General features: G+C 39.9%; 3 protein-coding genes across 5 annotated transcripts; 1 reads left to right on the top strand and 2 right to left on the bottom strand.

Moving 5' to 3' along the window:
• Positions 1 to 156: 156 nt before the first annotated feature.
• Positions 157 to 15,600, bottom strand: SPATA1 (spermatogenesis associated 1). Of its 2 annotated transcripts, XM_085067955.1 has the most exons (13): positions 14,488 to 15,600; positions 13,518 to 13,624; positions 9,992 to 10,109; positions 7,923 to 7,976; positions 7,501 to 7,825; positions 7,141 to 7,386; positions 6,578 to 6,704; positions 6,366 to 6,426; positions 5,664 to 5,781; positions 4,746 to 4,871; positions 2,738 to 2,904; positions 1,603 to 1,701; positions 157 to 808 (listed from the first exon to the last, which is right to left on the bottom strand). In XM_085067955.1, exons 1-13 carry the CDS (start codon positions 14,521 to 14,523, stop codon positions 704 to 706), a joined length of 1,689 nt encoding a protein of 562 aa, XP_084924081.1. In that variant the 5' UTR covers positions 14,524 to 15,600; the 3' UTR covers positions 157 to 703. The 2 variants fall into 2 exon arrangements, with proteins under 2 accessions (XP_084924081.1, XP_084924082.1); XM_085067956.1 differs by lacking the exon at positions 7,923 to 7,976.
• Positions 15,601 to 16,163: 563 nt separating this feature from the next.
• Positions 16,164 to 19,696, top strand: GNG5 (G protein subunit gamma 5). Of its 2 annotated transcripts, XR_014853740.1 has the most exons (4): positions 16,164 to 16,354; positions 17,418 to 17,573; positions 18,219 to 18,306; positions 19,456 to 19,696. XR_014853740.1 is itself a non-coding variant. In XM_085067959.1 (3 exons), exons 1-2 carry the CDS (start codon positions 16,274 to 16,276, stop codon positions 17,541 to 17,543), a joined length of 207 nt encoding a protein of 68 aa, XP_084924085.1. In that variant the 5' UTR covers positions 16,168 to 16,273; the 3' UTR covers positions 17,544 to 17,573; positions 19,456 to 19,696. The 2 variants fall into 2 exon arrangements, 1 of the variants encoding a protein (XP_084924085.1); XM_085067959.1 differs by lacking the exon at positions 18,219 to 18,306 and having other exon boundaries at positions 16,168 to 16,354.
• Positions 19,697 to 20,650: 954 nt separating this feature from the next.
• On the bottom strand, positions 20,651 to 25,570 carry RPF1 (ribosome production factor 1 homolog). Its single transcript, XM_085067316.1, has 9 exons — positions 25,259 to 25,570; positions 25,121 to 25,177; positions 24,131 to 24,211; positions 23,659 to 23,754; positions 23,239 to 23,392; positions 22,635 to 22,717; positions 21,627 to 21,808; positions 21,414 to 21,540; positions 20,651 to 21,066 (listed from the first exon to the last, which is right to left on the bottom strand). The coding sequence occupies exons 1-9, from the start codon at positions 25,568 to 25,570 to the stop codon at positions 21,025 to 21,027; spliced, it is 1,134 nt and encodes a 377-aa protein (XP_084923442.1). The 3' UTR covers positions 20,651 to 21,024.
• Positions 25,571 to 25,823: the final 253 nt, after the last annotated feature.

The following is a 25,823-nucleotide window of genomic DNA, read 5'->3' as shown; positions in this document are numbered from 1 at the left end:
CAGAATATGTAATCGTGTTTGTTAGAGCAAGCTGATCATTATCCTGGTCCAAGAGAAAGCCTTCAAGAAAGCTTTCAAACTACAGAAGACATTTAATGTCCAGGTGGCTTTGCTAATAAAAGAGGGAACAAATCCAGCTAGATATGAAATAAAGTTAGATTATCTGAGATTTTGTTTATTCTTTATAGTAATATGGTAATAATACATTGTTAATTTATAGCTAGGCATACTTATAATGTCAAAAACATACTTCAGTAAATAGCTAAATAAAGGATTACTGTTGCTGTAGTTCTACAGGTGTTGTATTTTAATAATTTCCAAAAAATGTAATGTGCGTGCCTGAAAATAGGAACAGGAGGTTACAGATTTTAGGTTTATTTGCTTTGTAGCTATTTAATTAATCAAAGAACATCAGCATACCACTGGGATATCACACAACTAATTTGCACTTTAAAAATAACAACTTAATTTTAGACACATTACTAGCTTAAACTGTGTGTTTAAGTAGCTGACTAATCTTATAGTGAGATTTAAAAAGAAGTGAGCTGCACTACCTCAACAGCCTAGTATACAAATTCCACAACATTTATATAGTTGATGTCTTTTTACAAGGTACCTTCAAGAATATACTAACAAATGCTCTGAAATTTTCTTCTATACACACTAGAGAGCTGCTGTAGACTTTACAGATGTTAGTCATATCTTAAATTCCTGATTTTCTGGACTGAAGCATTAAAGTTGAATGAATTTTCTTCTGCGTCAGTTCTGCTCTCAGTGCTCGTAAATCAGATGCTGCCTGCTTTCTCATCTGCAAAAGAACCCATAATTTAAGGAATGGCAATTTAAGGAAGCTTTTTTGGAGCTGACATGCATATAGGTTTATATAACCAAGACAGAATTTTATACAGGATGGCTGAATACAGGATACATCTTCCATTTTTAAAATTTTATGTGTCTAATTAGATAGCCTTGTTCTAGCACTAATTTGTTCTGTACTTTGCCTTGATGTTTTTGAGACAACTGCAAAATTAATTGTTCTTTCCACTCCTTGCTAGACAAAGGAGGAGTCATAATGAGTACATCCACCCTGGAGTACCCCATGAACAGGGGTATGGGCAATCTCTGTGACGTAGAACACTCCTATTTCAAGCTTTGAGTGCTGGAAAGCTATCCAGTGTGAAAGCCTATAATATCATTTTCCTTCCAAAAAGAGTCATAGGCAGCACTGCTATGGAATAAAGCAGATGAAGAGGTCTGCCATTTCTTTTTCTTTAGCCACGGTCTGTTTATTACTGATCAGTGCCTCACCAAACCAGGTGTATTTCTTCAATTACCTTTTGAATGAAATGGGAATTTTATGAACAAGACTGTGAACCTTAGCTTACACAGTACATTGATTATCTAAATTGTTTGAATGCCATACATTCCAAATCATCTGATAGCCTGGTGTTCAGGAGCAATTTGGCTCAAGTGATAAAGTTACAAAACCTAAGACCTTAAAACTAACAGCATAAAACAAGAACAGTTTAGCAACAACTGGAAAGTTCTGATTTTTTTAATACACTGTCACATTTTGACTGTTCTAATTAAAAAGCAGAGTACCTTAATTTCTATTATGAGTTTCATTTTTGTATCATCTAGCTTCCTCCTCAGCTGATCGAGTTCATGTTGCACTGTAGTAATCCGGATGATTGTGTAATTCTGTGTGAAACAACAGCAACAAAACTTGAAGTGCAGCATCAGTGCATCTCTTCACTCACTGGGTGCAACTTCACCGCTCAGAAACAATCCTCTAACCTCTTTCCAACTCCCCTGCTTTCCCATCTGGCTGATGCCTGCCTGGCCAGCACATTGCTCATGAGGGGTGGGGAGCAGGCTGGGGAGCACCCTTGTGCTCAGCCTAACAGCTCATTAAACCCCAGCTGCCTTCTCTGGTGCTGGCCAGGACAGAACTGCTGTAGGAATGGTAACTTGTGCATATCCTTCCTGTAAGGCCTCTTTGTGCCCAGCCAGGGAGACCTAAAAAGCCCCACCCTGAAATGCCCCTCGAAAGGAGCAATAACGTATCTGAACATAGCCAGTAATACAATGTCAACCCCATTCATATTTATATTTTGTAGATATTTCAAGATAGCTCAAATAATGTTTTTATATTATATACACTCTTAGATTGTTACATACATGCACTTTTCAGATGCAAGAAAGGGACATTTTCCTAGGCTAGCTTCAGTTTTGTCAACAGACTTACTTCCATTAATGCATTTAGAAAGCTACCAGACACAACTGTTGGAAAGGGTGTTTCCCCCTTTTCTTTTATCTTTCCTCATTTTTAATCCTTCTCTGAACTTCCTATGAAACTCACAGTTGCACAATGGTTCAGGTGCAACCACTTCAAAAGCTACAGATACGTTTCTTGTGCTCCAAACATTCATTAGCTCCCTGCATGAAATCTGGGATGATGGAAACACTGTAGAACTGATCCATTCATACTGAACAGAAGGGGATTTTGTTACACTAAGGTACAAACACAAAGCTGAAAGAATCAAAGGCTCAGACTCAAGCACTTCTGCAGTCTTTTTGAGACAAATGGCCTGAAGGAATTCTGTCCTTCAGATCACTGAGTTAAAGCTAGTTTACAAGTCATTGGTTGGCAATAAATTTGTTTCTTTAATTCATATTTCATACAAAAAAAATTGAGGCTGTGTAAAAAGAGATAATAAATCATACAAGCAAATACCTTGGAGTTTGTTGTGTTTGGTCGTTTTCGGCTCTCTCTGGCTTCCAATTGCAAGAGCAATTTCTGGTGGTAAAGTTCTAAATCTTGTCGCAGTTTGTTTAAAGTGTCCTCCAGTGAAGCTGTAACTTTCTTAGTTTCAAAATACTTCTTTTTCCATTCCTCACGAACTGCACAAGAAAACAGGAATAGTGGTTGGTCTTGTTTACCTCACCATAAAGTCTATTGAAGACAGTCACGGCCAGCTGGTCTCACAAGATTCAGCTGCCCAATGCACACATTGAAACATGGCAGTAAGTTTCTTTAAAATAAGCATTTCGTGAAAAAATCTTCATTAAAATTACAATAACTGTAAATGCAATTGAATTGTCACACAAACACCTACAACAAAAGGTTCTATATGTCCACTGAGATAGAACAGAGTCCAAACCCAAAGTTTTATTCAGCCTGGCTGTTCTGCAGGTTCTGCTGCACATAAATGCTCCTAGCCTGTGAAGACTGGTATGCCCAGCACAGTCTGAAGTCCACAGCTCTACTGTAGCAGAAAACGTAGCACAGTAGATTTAGGCAAAATTTATGCTCTTCATGGCCAGAGATTTTGAACAGCTTCATTTTATACTGAGATCCCAAATGATGGGAAACAGTTAGTTACCTTTACACTTAACTATGATTCCTCCTATGTTGTTCATGTGCTAGAAACAGCTGGCACATAAATGCCTCTGTATGTGCTGTGGCAGTCTACATATGTCCCCTATACACACTGCATACGTGCAGTGTCTTAAATGAACCCCTTCTTTCAAGGCATATTTTATGGAACCAGGACTACTGAAACTCACCCAAAAGAACTCAGCTGTTGGAGGACTCTATGCTATGTGACTGAGAGTGCCTGTCAGTGTGGCAGTGTTGGAGGGTATTTAATACAGAGTGGATAGCTGTTCCTGCAGGAAATCCTCTTTCCTGAATACCTGGTAAAGAAACATGCTTGCAACATGCCCTTACTTACGAAACTCTACAGGTCTGATAAAAAAAGTTCAGAGGTACAGACGCTTCTTAAAGAACCTGCAGAAGCTGTTTGAATGCTTGTGAAATAACCTTTATTTCACCTAACTGGATAACATAACTTAAGACAATGCAGGAGCTATTTAGGGCTTATCTCAGCAAGGTAAATTAGCTTGCATTGCAGCTCCATATTTGCTACCACTTGAAGCATGTTACTGCTTCAAGTACCCAACCTTGGGGTCTTTTTAAATACAGTGTCCCCATGCTGAGGAGAGCAGTGCAGCCACATCCTTAGAGAACAACTGAAAGAACTGGCTTCTTGTCTCCTTTCAATGATCTACAAGTAATATTTGAGACTCCTAATGACTTAGCCACATTTAAGCACAAAGAGAAAGCTCTCAAAACATCAAAATGATTAAATCTCATCTCTGTATAACTGCGATGTGACTTAGAGAGGATAAAGTATAAACTTGAAAATAATTTAACTACAAAAATCCATGTGAGATTTCAATGAGATTTGACCTTGTTAAAAACCAAGGTCTGTCAAGCTTGTTATAACAGGCTTGTAACTTCCATGTCATAAACTGAATACCATTAGATAGGAGGAAAAAAAATTATTATGCTGCAATTTACCTGAAGCCCTATGAACACAGTACAAGCCTCTGTAAGCACCAGCCAAAGGCAGGATTAGAATATGTTGGCTGCCCTCAGGGAGAAGCAGCCTGCAGTAGCTCTCTGAACATGGCATGTACAGGGGACACAACTTGGATAGTTCATAAAAGCCAAAATAATCTTAATTTCATAAAATATGCCACCAAAAAAAGTAGAAGGAAATGTTGCAAACTTGAATTTTTCTAGCACACTATTACACAAAATGAGTCTGCTTGGAGCTATTGGTTAGCAAACTGCTCTCTCTGTAATTAAGCTCACTGACAAGGAGACAAATATTTTCACACTGGTTTCAGTGTAATTTCTCAATCATTCCAAATTCCAAAAGAAATTAAAAGTGTACCATGGTATCTCCTCAGTTTATTTTGTTCCAGTAGCCCTTTGGCTTTTTTGATCAGTTCTTCTCTAGTTTTCTCCATGTGCCTTCTGTCTTTCTTCATTTGTTGCAATTGTTCTACCATCTTGTTTTCTAAAGATATTACAATTATACTTAGCAAACATCTGAATACTCTAAGTAGGAAGGATCAGTCAAGATTTTTGTAATGCACTCATCACAAATTATGCCAAAAGCTCTGTCAGAACAAGCAGTAGAAACAATTTCATTTTAATCAAGTATCTCTAACTTTTCAAAACAGCTGGTGCTTTAGAAAAAGGAAGAAATCCAGCATCCATCCAGGCATTCATACACACATACAAACAAACACTCTTTTGTATGTTTATACAATGTATCACTAAAACTATATAATCAAGAAATATATATACACTCCATACATTGAAAACTCTTGCCAATGAAGCAAAAAAAGCCACCAAAAGACCATTTCCTGCTTAAAATCCATTATAATATAAAGTGTAGAGAAATTTTGCCTTAAACTCCATCTGGTAGGACAATATCTCAAACTTTCACTAGTCTGCAACAATAGGTCAAACACTTCTTGCTATCCTCCTCCTCAACAATACTACTTGTGGTTTTCTTTGCTACATTCTCACTTGAGCCTGCAGTATTTCATCTGATCTCCCTCCTTTTCTCCTTCCATCCACCACTCCACTGCGTTTTCCAGTGCTGGGAACTGCCAAGCTCTAGGACAAGCCCATGCATTCATAAATGCCGGGAATTTTCTAACCATAAATTAAACTTCATAACAATACTGTGAATGAATGTATGCTCAGATCCTTTCATAAAGTAGGCATTTACATCTTCATTAGCTCTTCAGTCTTGATTAAATGTTCACTTCCTTGCAATTTCTTGGAATCATGTACTCACTTGCTGCCTGAATTACAGGAACTTGAGCTGGACTTAGAGTAAGTGCCAAAAAAGGTGGACTAGGAGGTGAAATATACTCTTTAGGACAAGTAAGATGATTTTGCTTGTTTCCATCTGCCTAGAGCCAAAAGAAGGAACTATAAGTACACAATCATAATGCTGAACAGGTACATTAGACATGCCCTGAAAGTGGCCTGACTGAATGGCAGGGCTGCATTTGACTTCTGCACATAAGCTTTTTTATTCTGTTACCAGTACATGATTACTAAATTACAAACACCTGGACCTCTGCAAATAAAATGAGAATACTGAACACTTACATCACAGAGAACATACAGACAAAACCATAGATTATTGCTAATTGTTCTCATCCATGTCTGTAACCCCACAAGTTACTGACATTCCCATGCAAGACCAGGAACTAAGGGCCTTAAAACAGCCACCTGGTTCATTGATTATGAAATCAAAAACTGCCAACTTCTCAACTAAAATTTGTAGTTCCAGATTTTAATTGTTTAGAAATATAGTTGATATTCAGTAGAAAATCTGCAAAGTAGCAGTGCATGAATTAACTTCTTTCAGTTTTACTCAAATCTTTCATATTTATAATGAGTCACCAATCCTACAAAATTAGACTGTTTCTAGGTGGAAGACTATATTTATTGCACAAGATTATTAGGAATGTTACCTTGAAAAACATACCTGATTATCCAGTTTTTCACCAAGATCAGCTTTAGTCTTCCTAGCCCTGTTTTGTTGCAAGCTAAAGATAAAATCAAAAAAAAAAGTGAAAATTCATTGAACGAAATGGGTTTTTTCCCTCCTTTTCTTTCATTTATTTGAAGTCTGTAAAGTAAGTTTGTATCAGTGAATTAATATTATCCATTATTTTAGAAGATTCATTATTTGCTAACCTTTGTCTTTTGTGGATATAATCTGTAGTTTGGTCTTCCATTATTTTAAGAATTTCAGCATCCTGTTTTCTGTCTCTTCTTAATTTGGTATCTTTCTGGTCCTCATTATTTTCCATGTTTGTTAGTTCTGTGACAGGATAGTGATGAAAAAAATATATAGATTATACTCATAGAAAGCAAGCTGGTTTTACTGTTAATGACTGGACTTTCCAACCTGTATTGGAAATTCAGTGAATCAACACAGCAAGTGGTGTTATCTCTAGGATTTGGAAATGTTCCATGAATAACAGAGGAAAGAAATAATGAAAAAAACCAGGTATTTTTGTTTTAAGAATTTACATTTGACCAATTCCGGTGATTAGACAAATGTATCAACTATAGTAAAGCATTTCTCTATAATGAAGGGCTCTTAAGATAAAACTGTATCTCTTTGAAAGGTATTATCATTATTTTTAAAAACAGAATATTGTTCTGATAGTTACAGATTTCTTAAAAGTTAGCTTTACTTTGCCAATTTTCTAGAACTCTTGCTTTAGTAAAAAGACAATGACAAACATTTGTACCCTTTAGATATTTAATGTGATTTTGGGGTCTTTGGTTACCCTGGCCTTGCTCATCACTATGGTTAACATGAGTTAGAGAAGTGCCTTTGGCTTTGTCATTCCACTTAGGAGCATTGCAGTCTCCCTGATCTCGGCTGAGATGATTTTGCTCAGAGGTCTGTAATACCAGGTCATGCTTTCCAGACTCCCAATCTGCAGGATTTGAATGACTTGGTGTGCAGGGAGATCTATCAGATCCACTTTGATCTGCATAATAATAGACATTATAAAACAGAGATATTATTTTATTGTAAATGTTAACAATAATATTTATTTTTCTTCTCATTCATCATCCTCCTTCACTACACTGGTTAAGCTTACCTCTTTCCCCCAGCTGTTTTTCTTGAATTCTGTTGTTATTGTCTTGATTATTGTTTGTGTGTGAAACTGGAACAGGTTCTTTCTCACCCCATTCCACAGGACTGTGCCCTTCCAGATTTTCTGCCTGGTGCCTGCTTTGTATACTTTCTAAAAATGGTTTGCTTCTTTCAGGTTTCTGTTGGGAAAGACTGGATAATCTTGATCCATGACCAAACCTACTAGCTTCTTCAACAAAGTGATGTTTTTGTTGCATTGATGATGGTAATGGATACACATCTTCAAAATATTCCACTCCAGGTAATAAATATAATTCAGGATAAAGTGCCTGAAAATACACAGTATGTTCATCAGACAGGACAAAAGAGAAAATGTGCAGTGTAAAGTTTCTGAAAATGGTACCTTACAAGCCATTTAATACATACATAAGGAGGAGCAAATGACTTCAGTTCCAGCTCTGTTTCTTGCTTTGCTTTCACCTTGGAAGATAAAGAATGGAGGTGTAACAAATACAATGCTTTTTATCAATAATGTTGCATATGACATATGTATTCCATTGTCATTTTTATATAGCGCATTTTTTCATAACCAGCACTATCATCTGTAGTGGCCTTATGGGGAAAAGAATCTTAGACTACAATTGTATTTTCTGACATAATTCTGAAACTTTGTCTGTTTTTTAAAATCTTAATCAGACCCACAAGATTACATGCATGTACTGAATATTTTTTTAATGTTTTGCACTTTCTCTTATGATTCAAAGGACCGGATCCAACAGTCACAGGAAAATAAAGTTTTCAACTTGCTTCAAGCTGAATCTGGATAGAAATGCTGAGTCTCACATAATTTTCTCTATTCACTTAATACAATACTGCAAAATATTTAATGTATATGGAAAAAAATATAGTATTATCCTATGTCTTCTTGTATTTCTCATTTTTCTTCATATTCCTTTTTTGGTATACACTTTCACATTTCAACAGTTGTCCTAAAAGCAAAGTCTGAAACAGTCCATGTGTATTTGAAAGATGTGCTCCAACATAAGGAAAAGCAAAGAAATCTGATCTTACATTTAAATAATTATATTGAATAAAACACACAAGTTATATGCAAAAAAAGGAAGAGGAAATTAACATGATTTTGGTTTATGTTTATTTTTTAATTTAAAACATGCTTGCAAATAGGGCACAGCTTTTAGTTCTGCTTACATTGTTAGTGTTGTGAAACAGAAGGCTGAGGGGGGAGAACACTCAACAAATATTTGAGCATAGAGATGTAATTCTGTGAGGTTACCATGACCCTAAACAACAAATAAACCACTTGGTTTATTGCTTTACACTTTGTTATAAAGTTAAACATCAAGCAACAGTAAATACCTCAAAGTAAAACTATATTTTTAATTTGTGTCTATAAATCTTTATGTATATTACTAGTATCTTTAACTCTCTATTAACACTAACTATTTTATTCATTTGCTGACATTATAAAGGAGGCTGGAAAATTTCACCGTTTATCTCTGAACTATGTGGGGAGATCTTACTTATTATCATCCAGTTAAAAAGGCCTGAATTCATTGAAAACATATGCATGCTTTCCAATTTAGATTGTATCAGTCTTTTAAGTTTCTTTTAATGTTTTTCCACCTAGTTTTTTCATATTACTTAGTATTTATTCTAGTCTTTTGTGGCAGCAATTTTAGTGATAATTCAATTAGAAATGAAATTAAATAAAGAAAGGCACCACATTTCCTGCTTGTAGTTAATTTCCAAATCCATGAGAAACAGGTGAAAGGAGACATGGAAAAAGTATTCTACACTTACATAAATGACTTAAATCTTTGTGTATTACATGAACAAACTTTCAGGTGGACTTATTTTTGAGTTCATTTAATCTTTAGCTATGCTTTGTAAGATATAAATATATATATATATATAAAATCAATGTGAGGAACAGTTATGACTCACACATGTAAGGGTTTCATTACTTACATCTCAGGCTATATTTCTGGACTAAACAGTGGAACATCCAGAGAAGTTTTCATTCAGAGAAGGATCTCTTAAATGCTTTTGGACAGGTCACAGCAGTAGCCATTAGAGGAATTCTGACTTAGCTTCCATTGCAAATTCATCAACTGCAATATTCCCAACCATGTGCAGGTAATAATGACCTTATGGGTTTGGGGGTTTTTCAGCAACCAGATTTATCATATTTAATCCATGGATTTATCAAAACCAGCATCTTTTCACTGGATGGCAACTAATTACACCTGTTGCTTTAAAGGATATTTCTAATATAGCTGCCCACCTGTGCCTTTGCACGTGGGGAAGCAGATGTGCTCAGACAGGAGCTTATGCTGCTGCATGTTTAAAACACATGCTAACACGTGCTCCTAAAGTTATCTCCACTTTATGTGATGTGATCTCATCTGCAGGAATGAAATCTCTGGTTTACATTATAAAAAAATAGAGCACTAAAGAAAAAGGTGTTAACTTACCAGTGCTAGTTTTTTCCCGATGCATTTTAAAAATCTGAATTTATCTGCAACTGTCACTCCACCCAGGTATTCTCCAAGCTTCTCCCGCAGAGCTCTTAATGTGATGTGAGGAGACACCCTAGAATGTTGTCATTCATTAATACATCTGTAAGATCAAATAATGATGGCTAGTTAGTAGGAGGGGGAAGATAATGCTCTGGACGTGCTGGCTTGCACAGACAGAATGACCAAAAGTGGGAACTATGTCCTAGAACTGAACCCAATTACAGATAGGCCAGAGAGTCTTGCATGGCAGTCAGAACACTGCACTGTAAGGGCTGTCATCACATTTACTAGCAACACTCACATCAGCCTCATACAAAGGGAGAATACGGAAGCAGACAAAATTTGGAAATTACTCCTTCAGAATACTGTTGCTCGTCTACAGATGAATAACAACACCACTGGAAATTACAGCGGTGCACTTCCACAGAAGTGACAAAGTTTCATGGGGCTGATCCAGGACTGCTGAGCATTCCCTTCAGGCACCCAAGGCCAGAGCAGACTTCAGCACTGTCCACTCTAAGGAGCAGGCACATTCCTTTGCTTTTGTCTTCTCCAACACAAATTTACAGTTGGGTGTGTGCATGTGTGCATGCAAAGCTGTTTTAAATAAAAACCAAACACTGAAGTGTGAACATTTCCACCATGGTTTGAGGATGAGAATGCTGACACACATATGAATTTCATCATTTAATGTACTACTTGAAAGTATGCAAATGTTAAAGTAACGAGCTCAGTAGAAAAATCACTACAGAACAAAAAGCATCTCTGCACAATAAACCCAAATGTGCCAGAGGCACACCAAAGCTCTGCAGCACAGCATAGGCAATTCTAATTGTTCTATGCTGCCATGTAAGATAAACCAAGGAACAAATCCAGGCCCAGGACTGTCAATCACCCACTGATTAAGCGCTAGGATGATTTTGGCCCAGGCAGCTCTCACTCCTCAAGCAGTGCACAGACACAGTTTGGGGGATAGCACATGCCATTCTCAGCAAACAGTATAGAGAAGAACCTGCCATGTGCTCCATTTGAACAGGTCTTCAACACTAACCTGTCAAGGTTTGTTTGCACTTGTGAGCAGCCCTATAGGCCTTCAGTTCACACCTCAACTATGTAGTAAAAACACTGCCATTTTGATCTCATGAACACAATATTTCAGTGGGCTACAGCACTTCCCTTGTATTATTTCAAATATCTTGGACCTCGAGGACTCTCCTCAAGATCATGAAGCTGCCTGGAGCACAGGCATGCAGCAGAGGAGGCCAAAGTCTGCAGAGTGGACACATCTAGGCCACATTACTTAGTCCCTGTACATTTGGCTCCCGCTTATTTCTTCCCCAGCCATTATTTTGCCCACATTTGCTGCAGATATTAGTCTTAACATCCTTTATTTTAAATGTATGACGACATATGTGAACAATTGATGCACAATTCAATACACATCCTTACATGACTTATGCGAGAACAGAGATGATCTGTAATTTAAATCTCTCATTTACTATAATTTCTTCAAGATGATGTCTCAGAGAAGAAGGTCTTCTTCCAAATAAATGTAAGCTCTTTCAGAGGCAATTCTGCCACTGCCCACCCTTCACTGATAAGGCCTGTCCAAAGCAGCAGAGAAACCTAAAACTAAGGCATTTATGAACAGCAGGGAAAAAAACTAAGTAATGACAATGTATAATGGGAGAAAAGTATCTAGGTATCCAGATCCTGAGATATAGGGCAGAAATTTATCTAAAGACTATTTGCAGCTGCTAGGAAAATACAATATCAGTTTGTTACTTGCTGCCACTGGCTGGCAGAAAAGAGTCACATACGAGTCACTTGCTTCAGGGTGTCCCTTTTCAAGTAATGCAAACTAAAGTTCATTGCAGACATCTCATCTAGAAATGACAAAAGTTTGGCTTCTGTGGTGAGGAATGAGGAATTAAAAAAAAAAAGATCACAGAGACTGAGAAATCAAGTTCATGGGAACAAGAACTCAGGGCAATAGACAATTACTCCCTTAATATCTTCCTCTAATTTCACAGCTAATGGAAGTGGCCTGTACTTTGACCTAGGAGTCCTTTGTACAGCTGACTCAGACAGTACTGGGATTGTCAAGCTGACTGAACAACAGAGCTATCAACAACGTCCAAGCCACAGGAGTACCAGCAAGGCTGCTGTTCCCTCTCCTGGGTTATAATAAGAGAAGTTTTTACAAAAAGTTGTTTTTTTTAAAGACAGTGATTCACTGGCCAGGTGCTAGTTAATGCTAATGTACTGCAGCATTGCACAGTACCCAAAAAATAATGAATTAGCAATTATTTAAGAGTCATTAGCAAGCAACAACACCCAGGCAGATATAAACCCACTGAAATCAGTGAGGATTCTAATTTAATTTTATGCCTCAATGAAACAAATTTACACTAGAAAATATAGGGCAGTGACAGATGTCCATGACATGAAATGAAGTTACCACTTCAGACGTGTATTCCGCACCTCTGCTGCAGACTAGAACAGCAAACAAAATGGGTATAAGCACTATTTTCTCTGGTTTTGAGCAGCCTTTGAACAAAAACAGCTGTGAGAATGAATACATTCTGGTCTACATGTTCACACCTGTCAATCTTTTCAGCTACACTGTATATTGCCTTAAATGGATAATACAAGACTCAATACAAAATAATTAAAACCTCTATTCCCTGCAGTTTAAACTGAATTGACAGGTTTTGCACAGGTGTAGACAAGGTGCATGTAAAAGCTCCATTTCCATACACCTCTTTACATTATTTGATTTTTCCACAACTTCTTACCACACTAGATACACACAGATTTTGTGAGTAAAGTGTTTAGGAGTATAAGTAAAACTTTCAAAGTTACGAAAGATTAAAAATGCAACTCTGTGCCAGGTTTGAGCCTAGGACTGGGACCCAGGGTGTTCTTTCATTAATTCCTTTAAGCAGCTACCTGGAAGCACACATTGTTGTGCACAGCCTTTCAGAACTGCTGCTGAAGAAGAAAGAGGAAATGATGCTGGTTCATGGGCTGTAATGCTTAACCTTGAGAAACAAGGCTTCAGCTCCTTCTCTGGACTGAGGAACTGTTCCCAGGAACTGACAGGCTATACTATCTTCATCAAGCCACTGTCTTGAAGCTGGCCCATTGCCCAAAAGAATTCCAGCTTTTGATAATCAGGCTCAAGGAGACAGAAAGAAGATAAAAGATACGATTTTACAATATAAATTATTCTGCAAAAATACTAGCACTGCTCTGGAATGCTTTTCAATGGTCTACACCATGGGCTGCAAGGGAGCTAAGCCTGATGCAGTAAAAATTCATATAATGCTAGTTATGGCCACCACTTACCCTCCAGAAATTTAATTAGCCAACAAGTTTCTGCTGACAGATGTAATTGTACTCCCTACAGCAACAGCTGGACTAAAAGACAAAAGGACAGTGTGAAAGACCTACCATGCAAACCTAAGACTACACTCACCTTATAAATCCAGCTGAGATGAATTTGCTAGTAAGAGCTACAGGAACTGTATTCAGCTTGAAGTCCCACACTTCTGCTGGGACATAAAAAACATGAAGCTCCACCAGCTAAAAAAAGAACAGATATAAATACATTATAATCCTCTTCCTAACATGCTTTGTTTTGTTTAGGTGGACTTCCAGTTTGTGTAGGCAGGAATAGTTCCTTTGCTATTAGCACAGGGACTAGAACAGTGAGGCCCTGTCTCACAGTGATGACTAGATAGTGAGAACAGTGACAGCAGAGCAATTTGTGACTGAATGCCAGCTGACAGCACCAAAATAAGTCACATTAGAACAAGCTCCACAATGGAAGTGAGATAATAGAGAGCCTCTTCTACTGCTGTGTATCACTGTGACAGCAATGGAGAGATCTTACCAAAACCAGCTGATACTCTGAAGAGTGTCATGACTACAAGAATCCCTCAGCTGAAATCCTACCTTTGTTCATCTCATAAAAAATGCAAAGCCCTGAAAGCTTGTTTCAAACAGCACCACCACTTGATCTTGTCATCAAGAAAAAAAATTCAAAATATTTCTGACTGTCGTTAATAATATTAGCTACCTTGGAAACACAAAAATGCTCCTGCTAATTTTCTGCAAGAATAACTAAGCTGGCTGTGAGCAAGGTTCACTTTGACTGTGTTCTGACCTGTGGTAGTTGTTGCACTGATAGTATCCAGGTCTTGATATCAGAAAGTGTTGACAAGGATGATACACTTCCCTATAACTAGAAGCTATGCAAATAAGCTACATTAAATACTTCTGCAAGTGTTGAGTTATGTAATATGAACTAGAAAATAATGCTTTCTATATATACTATTTTTAAAGCACATGTTTTTTTTCCTCTTAGGTCTCCTAGTACCTTATTTTGATCTATTTTTATCTGTGAAATCTAAAAAATCTTTAAGGAAAAGTACAAAAACACTCACCTGCGATGTTCGAGGTCTCATTTGACTGAATGACATGTTGGTCCCTCTATTTGACCACAGCAAATGCCAGGTGGGCTTTCTAATTTCCTTTTTGATCGAAGCATTCTTTAAGAATGAGTTTCATTATAATCTCTTATGAGAGAAGTTACTCCATGATGTCCTTTATTTTCATTTACTGATCTTTGTTCCACTTATGAAAAATGGAAGTCATGTCTGTGCTGAGGCAGAAAGCTTCCAGCTAACTGCAAACAGAACCAACCACACCTTCTACACAAGTATCACCTAAGTAACTGGGGGAATTGCTAAGTCATAGCCCTGCAGCTCTAAGATATCTGCCCTAAAGCATTTCCTTTTAACATTTGCTCCCCTTCCAAAAAAATTGTTCAGTTGTGTATAGTTTTCTACACAATTCCACTGTTTTCCTAAAGACACAGACCTAAATCCCCATAAAAGGAGATTCTTGCAGGGCCTGGATCTGATAAAGTGATGATTATTGTGAACTGCAGCAAACAACACACTGTGCTGGCCAAACGCAGTGTTCCGAGGAAACCTGACTGTGCTGGGCAACCACGTCAGAAAAACACTTCCCTAAATTACAACCATGGCTCTGTCCTAACATTGTTACAGTTACGGAATGGTTTGGGTTGAAGGGACATTTGAAGGTCAGCTAGTCCAACACCCTGCAGCGAGCAAGGACACCTCCCACTCGGCCAGGTTGTCCAGACCCCAAATTCAACCTGACCCCGAATGTTTGCAGGGATGGGGCATCTCCCACCTCTCTGCTCAACCCGTTCCAGGGTCTTTACACATCTTTAGTGTAAAAAACTTCTTCCTTATATCTCTAACCAGCCCTCTTTTAGTTTAAAAACATTCCCCCCATCCTACTACAACAGGTCCTGCTAAAAGGTTTGTTTCCATTGTTCTCTTTTTGTTGGGACTTTCCTTGGCATTCTCACCTAGAAGGCTCTTCCAGCCCCTCTGAGGTTACAAACCTCTGGATTTTCAGCCTGTTGAACTCCCTTGCTGTTCTCCTGATCTCCACAACAGATCTCCTCCTCCTGCCAGTATCCCATCTACTTCTAATTCATCACCTCTTCTTGAGCTTGAGTGACCAAACCCCAGGTGTTACCCTGTCTCTGTGGCATTAAGGTTTCCTCATGTCAGCGGGAAGCACCTTCTTAACAGGGCCTGTATCTTTACTTGCAGGTTCCCACAGATGACCTGAGTGTCACACCCCATCACCGCCCCGGTGATTCCCTGCCACAGCACAGCGGCTCACAGCGCGGGGCTCTGCCTTTGGTCCTAAGGACGTAAAAGATGCTGCACTTTGCAGAGCCTGATGTCACCCCATGCTCCGGGCTTCACCGCCATTCCCGGGCACTTTCTGCGCTGAACAACGACTAGTAAATTCATCCTCAGCCTATAGTCAACACTCAAACTCCTAGCAAGAGCAAAGTTAGGAACTTCGTTCATTGCATCTCAAAATAACTTTCAAGCTTGGAACTCACGGGACATTATCACCAAGACTGGCCCCATGGGTGTTAACGCAGACCCCTCTCAGAGCGCACATCACGAACGCGCGGGCGGCTCCGTGCCCGCGGGCGGCTCCGTGCCCGCGGGCGGCTCCGTGCCCGCGGGCGGCTCCATCGCGGGCACTCGGAGCGCCCCGCCCGCCACGCCTGCGCAGGCGCCGCGGTGCGCGGAGTTGTGGCCGCTCCGGGAAGTTGTGCTCAAGTGCCGGGAGTGCCGCGCCGAGCCAGCCGCCAGCCCCGCCAGCATCCCCGCCATGTCGGGCTCCTCCAACGTGGCGGCCATGAAGAAGGTGGTGCAGCAGCTGCGCCTGGAGGCGAGTGTGACCCGCGTGAAGGTGAGCGCGGAGCCGCGACGGGACGGGACGGGACAGGACGGGACAAGACGGGGCGGACGCGCCGCCATTTCACCGCCCCGGGCCGCGGGCTCTGACCCGCCCCGCCCCGCGGGCCCGGCTGGTCGGCCGCGCCCGAGCTTCTCCCGGGGCTCCGTCGGGGCTCCCCGGCCCAGGCGAGCCCGGAACGGCAGCGCAGCCACGTCCGCTCCGCCGCCGCCCCTGCCCGCGGCTCGGCCTCTCGCTCCCCGCAGCCTCTCGGGCCCCGCGGCCTCTCCCCGGCCGAACGCTCCCCCGGGGCCATGGGCGCAGCCCGCCCGTGCCCTGGGTGTGCGGAGCGCCCTTCCGGCGGGCTGCGGGCAGAGGCGGCCTGGCGGGGCGCGCAACAGGCTGCGCTGCCCCAGCACGGCAAAATGGAGATGTCGCTGCCAGGCACACAAAGTGCATTCAACTTGAGCCGTGCCGGGGGGAGACTGCGCCTGGCACGGCACAGAAACTCCGGGCAAACTGCACATACGAAGTGTCAGTGGAAGAAGCAACTTTTTGAAACTTCGATCGTTCTATTTTACGAGTTCAGAGTTACAGCAAAGAAAAGCAAGACAAAGACTTGTTCACTGTTCAGTTTTTAGGAAGGTATAGCATGCCAAAAACCCCATATAAGGGTGCTCAGAACCCCATTATCTCATCATAAAGATGGCTTGCCAAGGGAGGATAAAATGCCAGTTCAGTCGAGTAGAACATGTTAAACCATAGACTGTATTTTTGAATTGTTTATGCTAGAATAAGGACCTTTATATATTTAATAAAGCCATCTCCAAGATATTGCTTATGTGTCACCCTTCATACTTAGAAGTTTAACATGGAAATTAAAACATCCAAATTAGTTATTATCTTGTACAACTTCTTGTTTTTAAGAAACAAAAAAACTACAATGAAATGATTGCATAAAATCTACATAAGCTGTATTGCAGAATCATTTACTAGTATTCTTTATACTTCTCAATGTAATTACATCCTCAGTAAAAAGTGTTCAGTGAATTCTAATGTCAGCTTTTATTATAACTAGGTTTCTCAAGCTGCAGCTGACTTGAAGCAATTCTGCCTGCAGAATGCGCAACACGATCCCCTACTTACGGGAGTGTCATCAAGTACAAATCCATTCAGACCCCAGAAAGTTTGTTCATTTTTGTAATTATGTGAACTTCTTCAGTATCTTTCAGTGGTAAGTTCTTGAATTGCAGTTCATAAACTCTTTTGTCATTTAAATGAGACAGGCTTTATAAAAGGCACTCAGAAACATCTGATTTGTGCAGCTGGTGTTAGTCTAGATCCCCATTTTTGATCCTTTCTCCCCTTTTGTGGTTACAACTCTGTACTGGACACATGCTGTCCATAAGTATTATGAGTAGCACTTTGCTGTTGTAGAGCTTCCACCAGTTTCTGTTTCTGTAGCAAAGTAGTGGGGCCACCTACTACTGAGCTGCTATTTGGACTAACCTATGTGTACAGTAATTCTGCTGTATCTTCCTCTCTGTAAGGGTGTTGTTTCCCTTTTCTGACACAGAATTAATTGCCTGACAGTGTATGTGGTGAATCCTGATTGTGGCAGATAAAGCAAACTTTAGTTCTTTAGCTTTTAAAGAACAGTTCCAAAACCAGATCAGTGGTGGTGGTCCCCAAGAAGAGCACTGTCTGCTGTGGGGAGGGAGATGCCCTCTACACCAAAAGTAAAAAGTATATATTTTTTAAAAATTATTTACTTTTAAAAGCCCATACTCCACTCAAGTAAGCTACTACAGGGGTAGCAGTTTAAATAACTAAAAACAGTGGAATACTCATTTGGATTTTCATTCCAAAACTTTCATAGGTTCATTAGCACTACTGCTATCACCAGGAAGACTACTCACTCATCTGGCATTTTGGTGATTAGATTTTAGGCTAACCTCTTTAGAAAGGTGAGTTTTAGATCCACAATAGTTTCACCAAAACTCTGAGAGTCACAACAACTTGGTTATTTTGACCACAGTAAATGCATTATAATTTTACCATGTTCTCTTTTCCTGTTGTGCCTTGGCTTGGATCTGTTGGAGATGAGAGCACAGATGTTATTTCAAAGCATCTGATGCACAGTTAACCATAGTTTACAGTCCTTAGAGATCTCACAGTGAGTCTTAACCTTGAAAATTCTGGTTGTGTAGCTGACATTTATCATCCAAAGAACTGTAATCTGCTAGATTTAAATTGTGCTGTTAGGCAGGTTTATAGAAATGTGACCACTGTCAGACTGATTTAGATGCTACATGACTGTAGTTTCACCTATAAGCACTAATCCAAGGAAGAGATCAGATCATCTGTAAGCATTATAGACTCCTAACTTATACAAAGCCAAATACACTGTACTTAATCATTGGCATATACAATTCCCCATCAATTTTTGCCAAGGTAGAGTAATTCCTGGATTCTTGGGTGTGGATGTCAGGAAACAATGTTTCCTTTGTCTCACACCACAGGTGCATACACAGGGCATATAAGGCGCTATATTTTCTTCCTCAGTTATAGTTTATGGAATGGAACTCTTATTTCTCTTTTAGTTACACTACCTGTATGTGAAACTCCTTCACTTTGCACTATCTGTTGCAAGGACTTCCTGAAAAAGAGGCAGTTTCTTAGTTGTAATTCCTTTGTTTTCTTGATGAGCCAATAGCGTTCATGTTTGCAAAGTCAGCACCACCTCGGTGAAGAGGAACTCTAATTTGTTAGTTATATAACGAATTCCCTTTTCAAAGGCAGAATAGATACCTGGTGTTTTGGCAAGTACAAAGTGACTGGGAACAACTTTTTCTATCCTTCCACTTAGCAGTTTGGTTTTCAGGAGACACTGAGCTTCAGTTTTTTGTAAGAGCTTTGATTATCTTATTGTGTCTTTGGGGGTGGCTTCATTAAAAGTTTACTTTTTAAACTAATGTTTTATAAAACAGCTGTGGAAAAAGAGGGTATTTTTTCCTAAACAGTTGTCCATGGTATACTCTGAAGATGTGTGTTTTTAAGAGTTGCTTCATTTAGCAGTGATACATTTCTAACTGGATTTTGGTTTTGTTTTTCAGATCTTTTAGCATCTTTTCCTTCCTGCTGATGTGTGTATGGACAGCATGCCTCAAGGAGTGGCCTGGTTTGAAGTCTGTACAAAAGCTTAGCTTTAACGTGCCAAATCTAACTCTAAAAGTGCTACTGTCGTCAAACTTCTTACCATCTACCTCTCCAAATGAACTGTATGCTAGTTACGTTCTTCTTTTTCATAAGGGAATCAGTTTTATACGCCAAGCGAAAAATAAAAGTGTCTTGATTTAGTCTGGTCTTGAAATTACTGTAAGAAGTTGATTAACTTCTGGGTATGGTGGCACCTCAGTCAGCGCATCGCTCTGTAGCAGCTGGAGAGCAGAGAGAGGAGTGTAAATATTTGTGCTGCTGCAAGTCTGCCTCAGGTTAACAGTCCTACAGAACAATGAGGCTCCAGCAGTACCACAGTTAGAAGCATAAGAGAAATAGAACAGAAAAAAATTTTGGACTGTTTATAATCCAGATATACAGCTGTCCCATATCACAGACATCAAATAAAGACAGTTATTATTCTTTATTGTAACGAGTAATTCTACCCTAGGAGATAACTTACTCTATGAGCCTTCTTATTCATTAGGTAAATATGAAAAAGCACTTACAGCTGTACATGAAAAGAAAGTAACTCAAAGAAAACTTGACCTTTTAGCTGCCAGTGAATGTGCCAACTTAAGGCAAAACAGTAGTTTATATGCAGATAATACCAACTCGAGTGTTGCTGTGAGGCTGAAGAAGCATTTTTAAAATTTTTATCGGAAAAACCCTGCTCAGAGACCTCATACAGTCACTGAACAGCATTTTTAGATTATAGCTTTATGTACTTCCTGTAAAAGGGGTTTTATGAATTCCTTCCTGTATTTGTTTCTTTTCAACTGCTTTGGGTATATGCACCTCCTGTCAATATGATATTTACAGAAGAGATACTGCTGGGAGTTATGCATATTGTATTTGTAACTTCAGCAACACGCCTCCTTTATGCAAGATGCTAATGAAATAAAATACCATGGATTTCGTGGATTGCAAACTGCCTTCTCCCTATTCTCTGGATAGGAGAACCTTTTTGGAAAACTATCCCCATAATGTCAGGGAACAACATACTGTAAGTTAGAAATAACTTTAAAATGTTTTTATCTCTTACCTGATTAACTGAAGATTTCTGGGTTAATGGAAAAAATAAAGCAAAACTGTAAAACTAGAAATACTTTATTTTGAAAATTTCTTTTAAACAACATATTTGCTGTCTTTGATGTTGTGAAGCATAATGTTTCTGCAACACTTTTGACAAATCCTTAGTGATAGCTAAATGACAGGTTGATCAAACATGGCCATAGTTTTTCCTGCTAAACTGGAAAAAGTCACTGTCCTTGTCATGTGGGCTACAAACAGGAAGAAAGGCACATCCTACTTGATCTGCTGCTGTAGAAAGTTTTAATGTTTGCTGTTTGCCTTTCTGCAGACAGATACTGTTCAGTATCTTTGTCATTAGTTAGGAGTCCAAGATAATCCATAGTCCAAAGCAGCTGCTGTATTCCTGGTGACCAGCAATTGGCAGATTTCACTTATAAGTGGAATTTTCTTCTACTTGTGTCCATTTCTCGACGCTGAAATTTAAAAGAAAAGCTGTTTACCAACAAGTTCATGCAACGGGATACAGACAAGGATGACCACACCATTTTTAGCAAGGTAGACAGTGAAATGTAATTATGGTAGAGTTGCAAATAAGTAGTCATGGTATATTGACATTCATCATCCTTGCTATTTTTGACTTGCTATACAGCAGAATGTTTCTGCTTTGCATATTTCTCAAAATATATCTCTGAATACTTCAGTTAAACACTTCCATACTAAGAACTGCATTTAAGCTGCTTTTCTAGGGCAAGATTTTTGGTTACATTTCATGTCAGATTTAGTCTTCTGAAGCAGGGCTATTAACATTACTAGGACATACCTTATGAATCCACTCATATTCTCCAAATTTGGAATCAAAGGTTCCTTTTTGAAGTGACCTCAGCTTTAATGTGAAACGTGGTCCCAGTTCTTGAATTCCCACTTTCTTTTCACTCTTGAAGATATATCTTGGGGAAGAAAAGAATTAAAATTAGGAATTAATTTACAAGATTATTCTCTTTCACTTGTAAATGAGTTTTGTGGAAAACATCACCTGTGGAATCTGAAAAAGATGTAGTCTCTCTGGTTGTGAAATGTAGCTACTTGTCTTCCAATGAACTGAGGATCGTGTGGGAAGAGAGCAGCAAACATGCGGCCAATGGAGTGGCCGAGGCGCGTTGTGAAATTATTCAGGATCACTTCGGGGACGTGTTCTGTGGGCTCCTTCCCTTTTCGCTGAAAAAGTAGTAAGAATGCAAAAAGATTTTAATGTATTACCAAAAAAGTATTTGCAAGAGGAAGACAGGGCCACTAACATGCCCTAATAATTTTTTCAAACACAACCTAAATTCATAAACAAGTAAAGGAGTAGCTGGTAACATAAGGATCTTTGGTTCAACAATATAAATTAAATGAAAAAGCACAAATAATTTTGCATTTTCTCTTGCACATTTTATTACTCTTGGCAGAGCCTGTTACAGCAGATAATGCACTCTACCTATCCTAAGAGTATTCCCTCTGTACTAATATTAACTAAGGATATATGGGATTCTTCTTTAATAAAAATAGATTAAAGAATACTTATTTCAAAGAAGAAAACCCATTTTATTGCAAATTACTAAGGGCTAGGTAAGCAATACTACAGAAGAGGTGACAGGACTATAGAAATAAGAACTAGATCTTATTCAAGATTTACTACTTCTATTGAAGCCTTTTATACTACTGATTTTATATCTCCTACTGTGTGTATGCTAGACTTGGGGTATTTCCTATTGATGTAGGTTATCATCTGTTTAATTACATGATTTTACAAGTACTTGTCAGACTTAGATAATAAAATACTTGGCGGTTAAACTCAGCAAATAAGCCTGAAAATGGAAATATGCTGCTTGTGAAGTAGAATACACTAGTCCTTAGCCTCCTATTAGCTTACCAAAAAAACACCTGTACAAAATCAGCTGAATCATATCAAAATGCAGTTCTGACAGTTGAAGTAGACTGGATGTATTTATCATGTATTTAAGCAACAAATGACCCATTTTTGAAATTTTTTTAGTCTCACCTTTATTTCTTTACGCAAACGCACACTACTCATTCTAAAATGAGCAGTTGGACCATCAGGCAGATGACTTAAAACAAGACCATCTGTGCACCAAGTTAAAAAAAAAGGCTGGTAAAATTCAACATGTAATTTACAGAGGAACATTCTATGCAAAATGCAGTATTACATTAGAGATTTAGATCCATAATCTATGCCCAAGGTTTTGTTATATTTTCAGACATACATTCCCCAACTAGTTAACTAGCTTTCCCAAATATGTCCATTATATTTTGTTTCAATTGCTAACAAGAGTTATCCTCTACTGCTTTATTATGTAGTCAGAAAAATAAAATGGGACTTCCTGGTCAGAAAAACTTGTTAATTTATCAATGAGTTAAATTCACTGAAATAATAACGGTGCTTATCCATGTATTACAACAGAAAAGCACCAACATATCTACACACTTTCTTTAATAATTTCAAGTTCCATTAGCCATCAGACACTCAAGTTGGCACAGCAGTTTTTAACTCTATCATTTGCACTGAGAAGAAAAGAGACTGAAGTAGATCTCTGATGCACATTACAGAATTGTTTGCTTTCCCTGGTAAATACGTAAAAGGATACTAGGTATTTTGCGATCTTCATTAATGACAATTAAATCTGTGAAGTCCCTCGCAATACACTGTGGAATGATTCTTTTCAAAGCCAGTCCTCTTCGATAGTAGACATGTGAGTTAGGTATAACAGTAGCCAGCTGCTCACAGAATCTCACAGTTCTCTGCAAAACAGGGGAGTTAAATTGCAGTGTGGGGAATTCAGCGCTGAATTCAATCATTAGGTTGTTTTTTGTTACGCAGGAAACAAACAGTGCTAGAGAAATCAACAGGTTACATACACATATATTGTTGGGCACTAAGTAAAATGACAGAAAATATCCACATGAATGCTATTATTTTCAGTTTTAATGTATCAATCATAGTATGAAAACCCTGGTATCTTGTAACCAGTTGGTTGCTCAGAACTTTCCAAGTAAAATATACGTACCCCACGAGGTCGGTCTGATGTTGTAATAAGAATTTTGGGAACTGTCTGTCTGTTGAAGTATGGTGCAAATTCATCAGTTGCTTCATCAAAAGCAACCTGGAAGAACACAAGTCTTGTTAATCCACCATGAATGAAGTAGTTGAAGAACAATTACTCAATCTGACCTAAATTGCAATTCCCAAGATCTATTTTGTAATTAGTGATCCGATGGCATGAGGTTTTTACATTTTTAAGAATCTAATGTGATGAAGATAGGCAACTTTTACTCAATATCAGTAATGCAAAAGGCAATTATTTAATACAGATAATGAAAGAATGACATCACTTCATAGTAAGCCAATGGTGTAAAAAGTAATTAATGAACAGATTAATGGGAAAGTGGTAAATGTTCAGTTTCATCAGTCAGTTTATGTCCCTTCTTAGAAAAAAAAATTGGTAACTTAATAGCATATGCAGAAATTAAAGCAGTTACCTCTTCATCATTGGGATCTACAGTGGTTTCATCATACACTCGCTGATTTTCAATAGTCTTTGGTATGGCTTTTGGAGGTGCCTAAAATACATAAAGCTTATTAATATAACACATTCATGTAATTATTAAATGCATTGCAAATACCACACTCATACTACCACAATATTGTGTATATTTCCATACAGAATTGGAAGTATTACTTATTTGATGCCGCTATTTAATGACTAATCGCCTTCAATGTTTACCCTGTTACTTGTGAGACTGTTGCAATACAGGAAGTCACATTGACTATCTTCAATCAGTTCAGGAAAGGAAGCAAAACTGTTCACAACTAGGCTTGGAATCCAGGAGATAACTGGTCTGGGCATGGTTTGATCAGATCTGATTATTTAAATTTATACAGAAATTACTATTAGAGTACAGTTCCTAACAATATCACACAAATGCCATAGCAGTCACTTCAGAGACAACTTTTCAGGAGTGGCCTGCTTTTATGTCATTATCATAAACGAAAAAGCTCACCCTGCCCATTTACAGCATCATTTAACGTCGGAGCAACAATGTTTCTAAAGTCAGCTGTTTGATACCTCTGCTAGACAACAGTGTCTGAAGGCTCCCACAGCCAGCGGGCACAGAGAGTGTACAATCACAGAATTGTTTGGCTGGAAGGGACCTTTAAAGGCCATCTAGTCCAACCCCCGTGCAGTGGGCAGGGACATTTTCCACCAGATCAGGTTGCTCTGAGCCACTCCAACCTAGCATTGACTGTTTCCAGGCACGGGGCATCCATCACCTCTCTGGGCAACCTGTTGCAGTGTTTTCACTGTATTCACTGCTCCGCTTCTCTGCAGTCTGTGCAGAAGCCCTTTCGCTCACGCAGATGAGCAGCCCCAGCTCGGGCAGAGCTGCAGACCCTCGCCCTGGCGAGCCAGGCCCCGTTCGCCGCGGGGCAGGGGCCGCCACACCGGCTCCTCCGGCCGGAGCCTTCACCTTGTCCCCGAGAGCCTCTCGCTCCTTCCTCCGCTTCTTCTTGAGGGCCAACTTCTCCTGCGAGAGAGGGACAGCGCTCCGTTAGCCAGACCCGCCAGAGCCGGCCCGCCCCCGCCCCCCGGCAACAGCCCGCCCCACCTTCCGCTGCTGCTGCTTCCAGCGAAGGAACATGAAGTGCCGCCGCTGCTTGTTCTTGATCTCGGACACGCTGAACGTGGGCGGGAAGAGCACGCGCTCCGGGGCGGGCGGGCCGGAACCCTCACCCGGCACGGGGCCGCTGCCATCCCCCGCCACGGCCTTGCTGCCACCCGCCGCCACGGCCTTGCTGCCACCCGCCGCCACGGCCTTGCTGCCGTTCCCCGCCATGTTCCCCGGCATGGCCTTGCTGCCGTTCCCCGCCATGTTCCCCGGCATGGCCTTGCTGCCGTTCCCCGGCATGTTCCCCGGCATGGCCGCTGCCGCGGGCGGGGCGGGGCTGGCCCCTCACCCTTGGCCCCTGACCCGCCGGGCGGTGCCGCGCATGCGCAGGGCCGGGGCTGGCGGGCGGCTGAGGGCGGTGCGGTCAGGGAGGTGCGGAGCGCAGGGACGGTGCTGACAGAGTCACGGAACGTGCCGAGTTGCAAGGGACCGGCAAACACCGTCCGCTCCAACTCCTGGCCTTGCACAGCACCACCCCCAAGAGCCTCAGAGCATTGTCCAAACG

Source organism: Lichenostomus cassidix, chromosome 8 (genome assembly GCF_008360975.1).
Source record: "Lichenostomus cassidix isolate B80296 chromosome 8, HeHo_3.0, whole genome shotgun sequence".
Classification (NCBI taxonomy): Eukaryota; Metazoa; Chordata; class Aves; order Passeriformes; family Meliphagidae; genus Lichenostomus; species Lichenostomus cassidix.
This window is presented reverse-complemented; position numbering and strand designations above follow the sequence as displayed.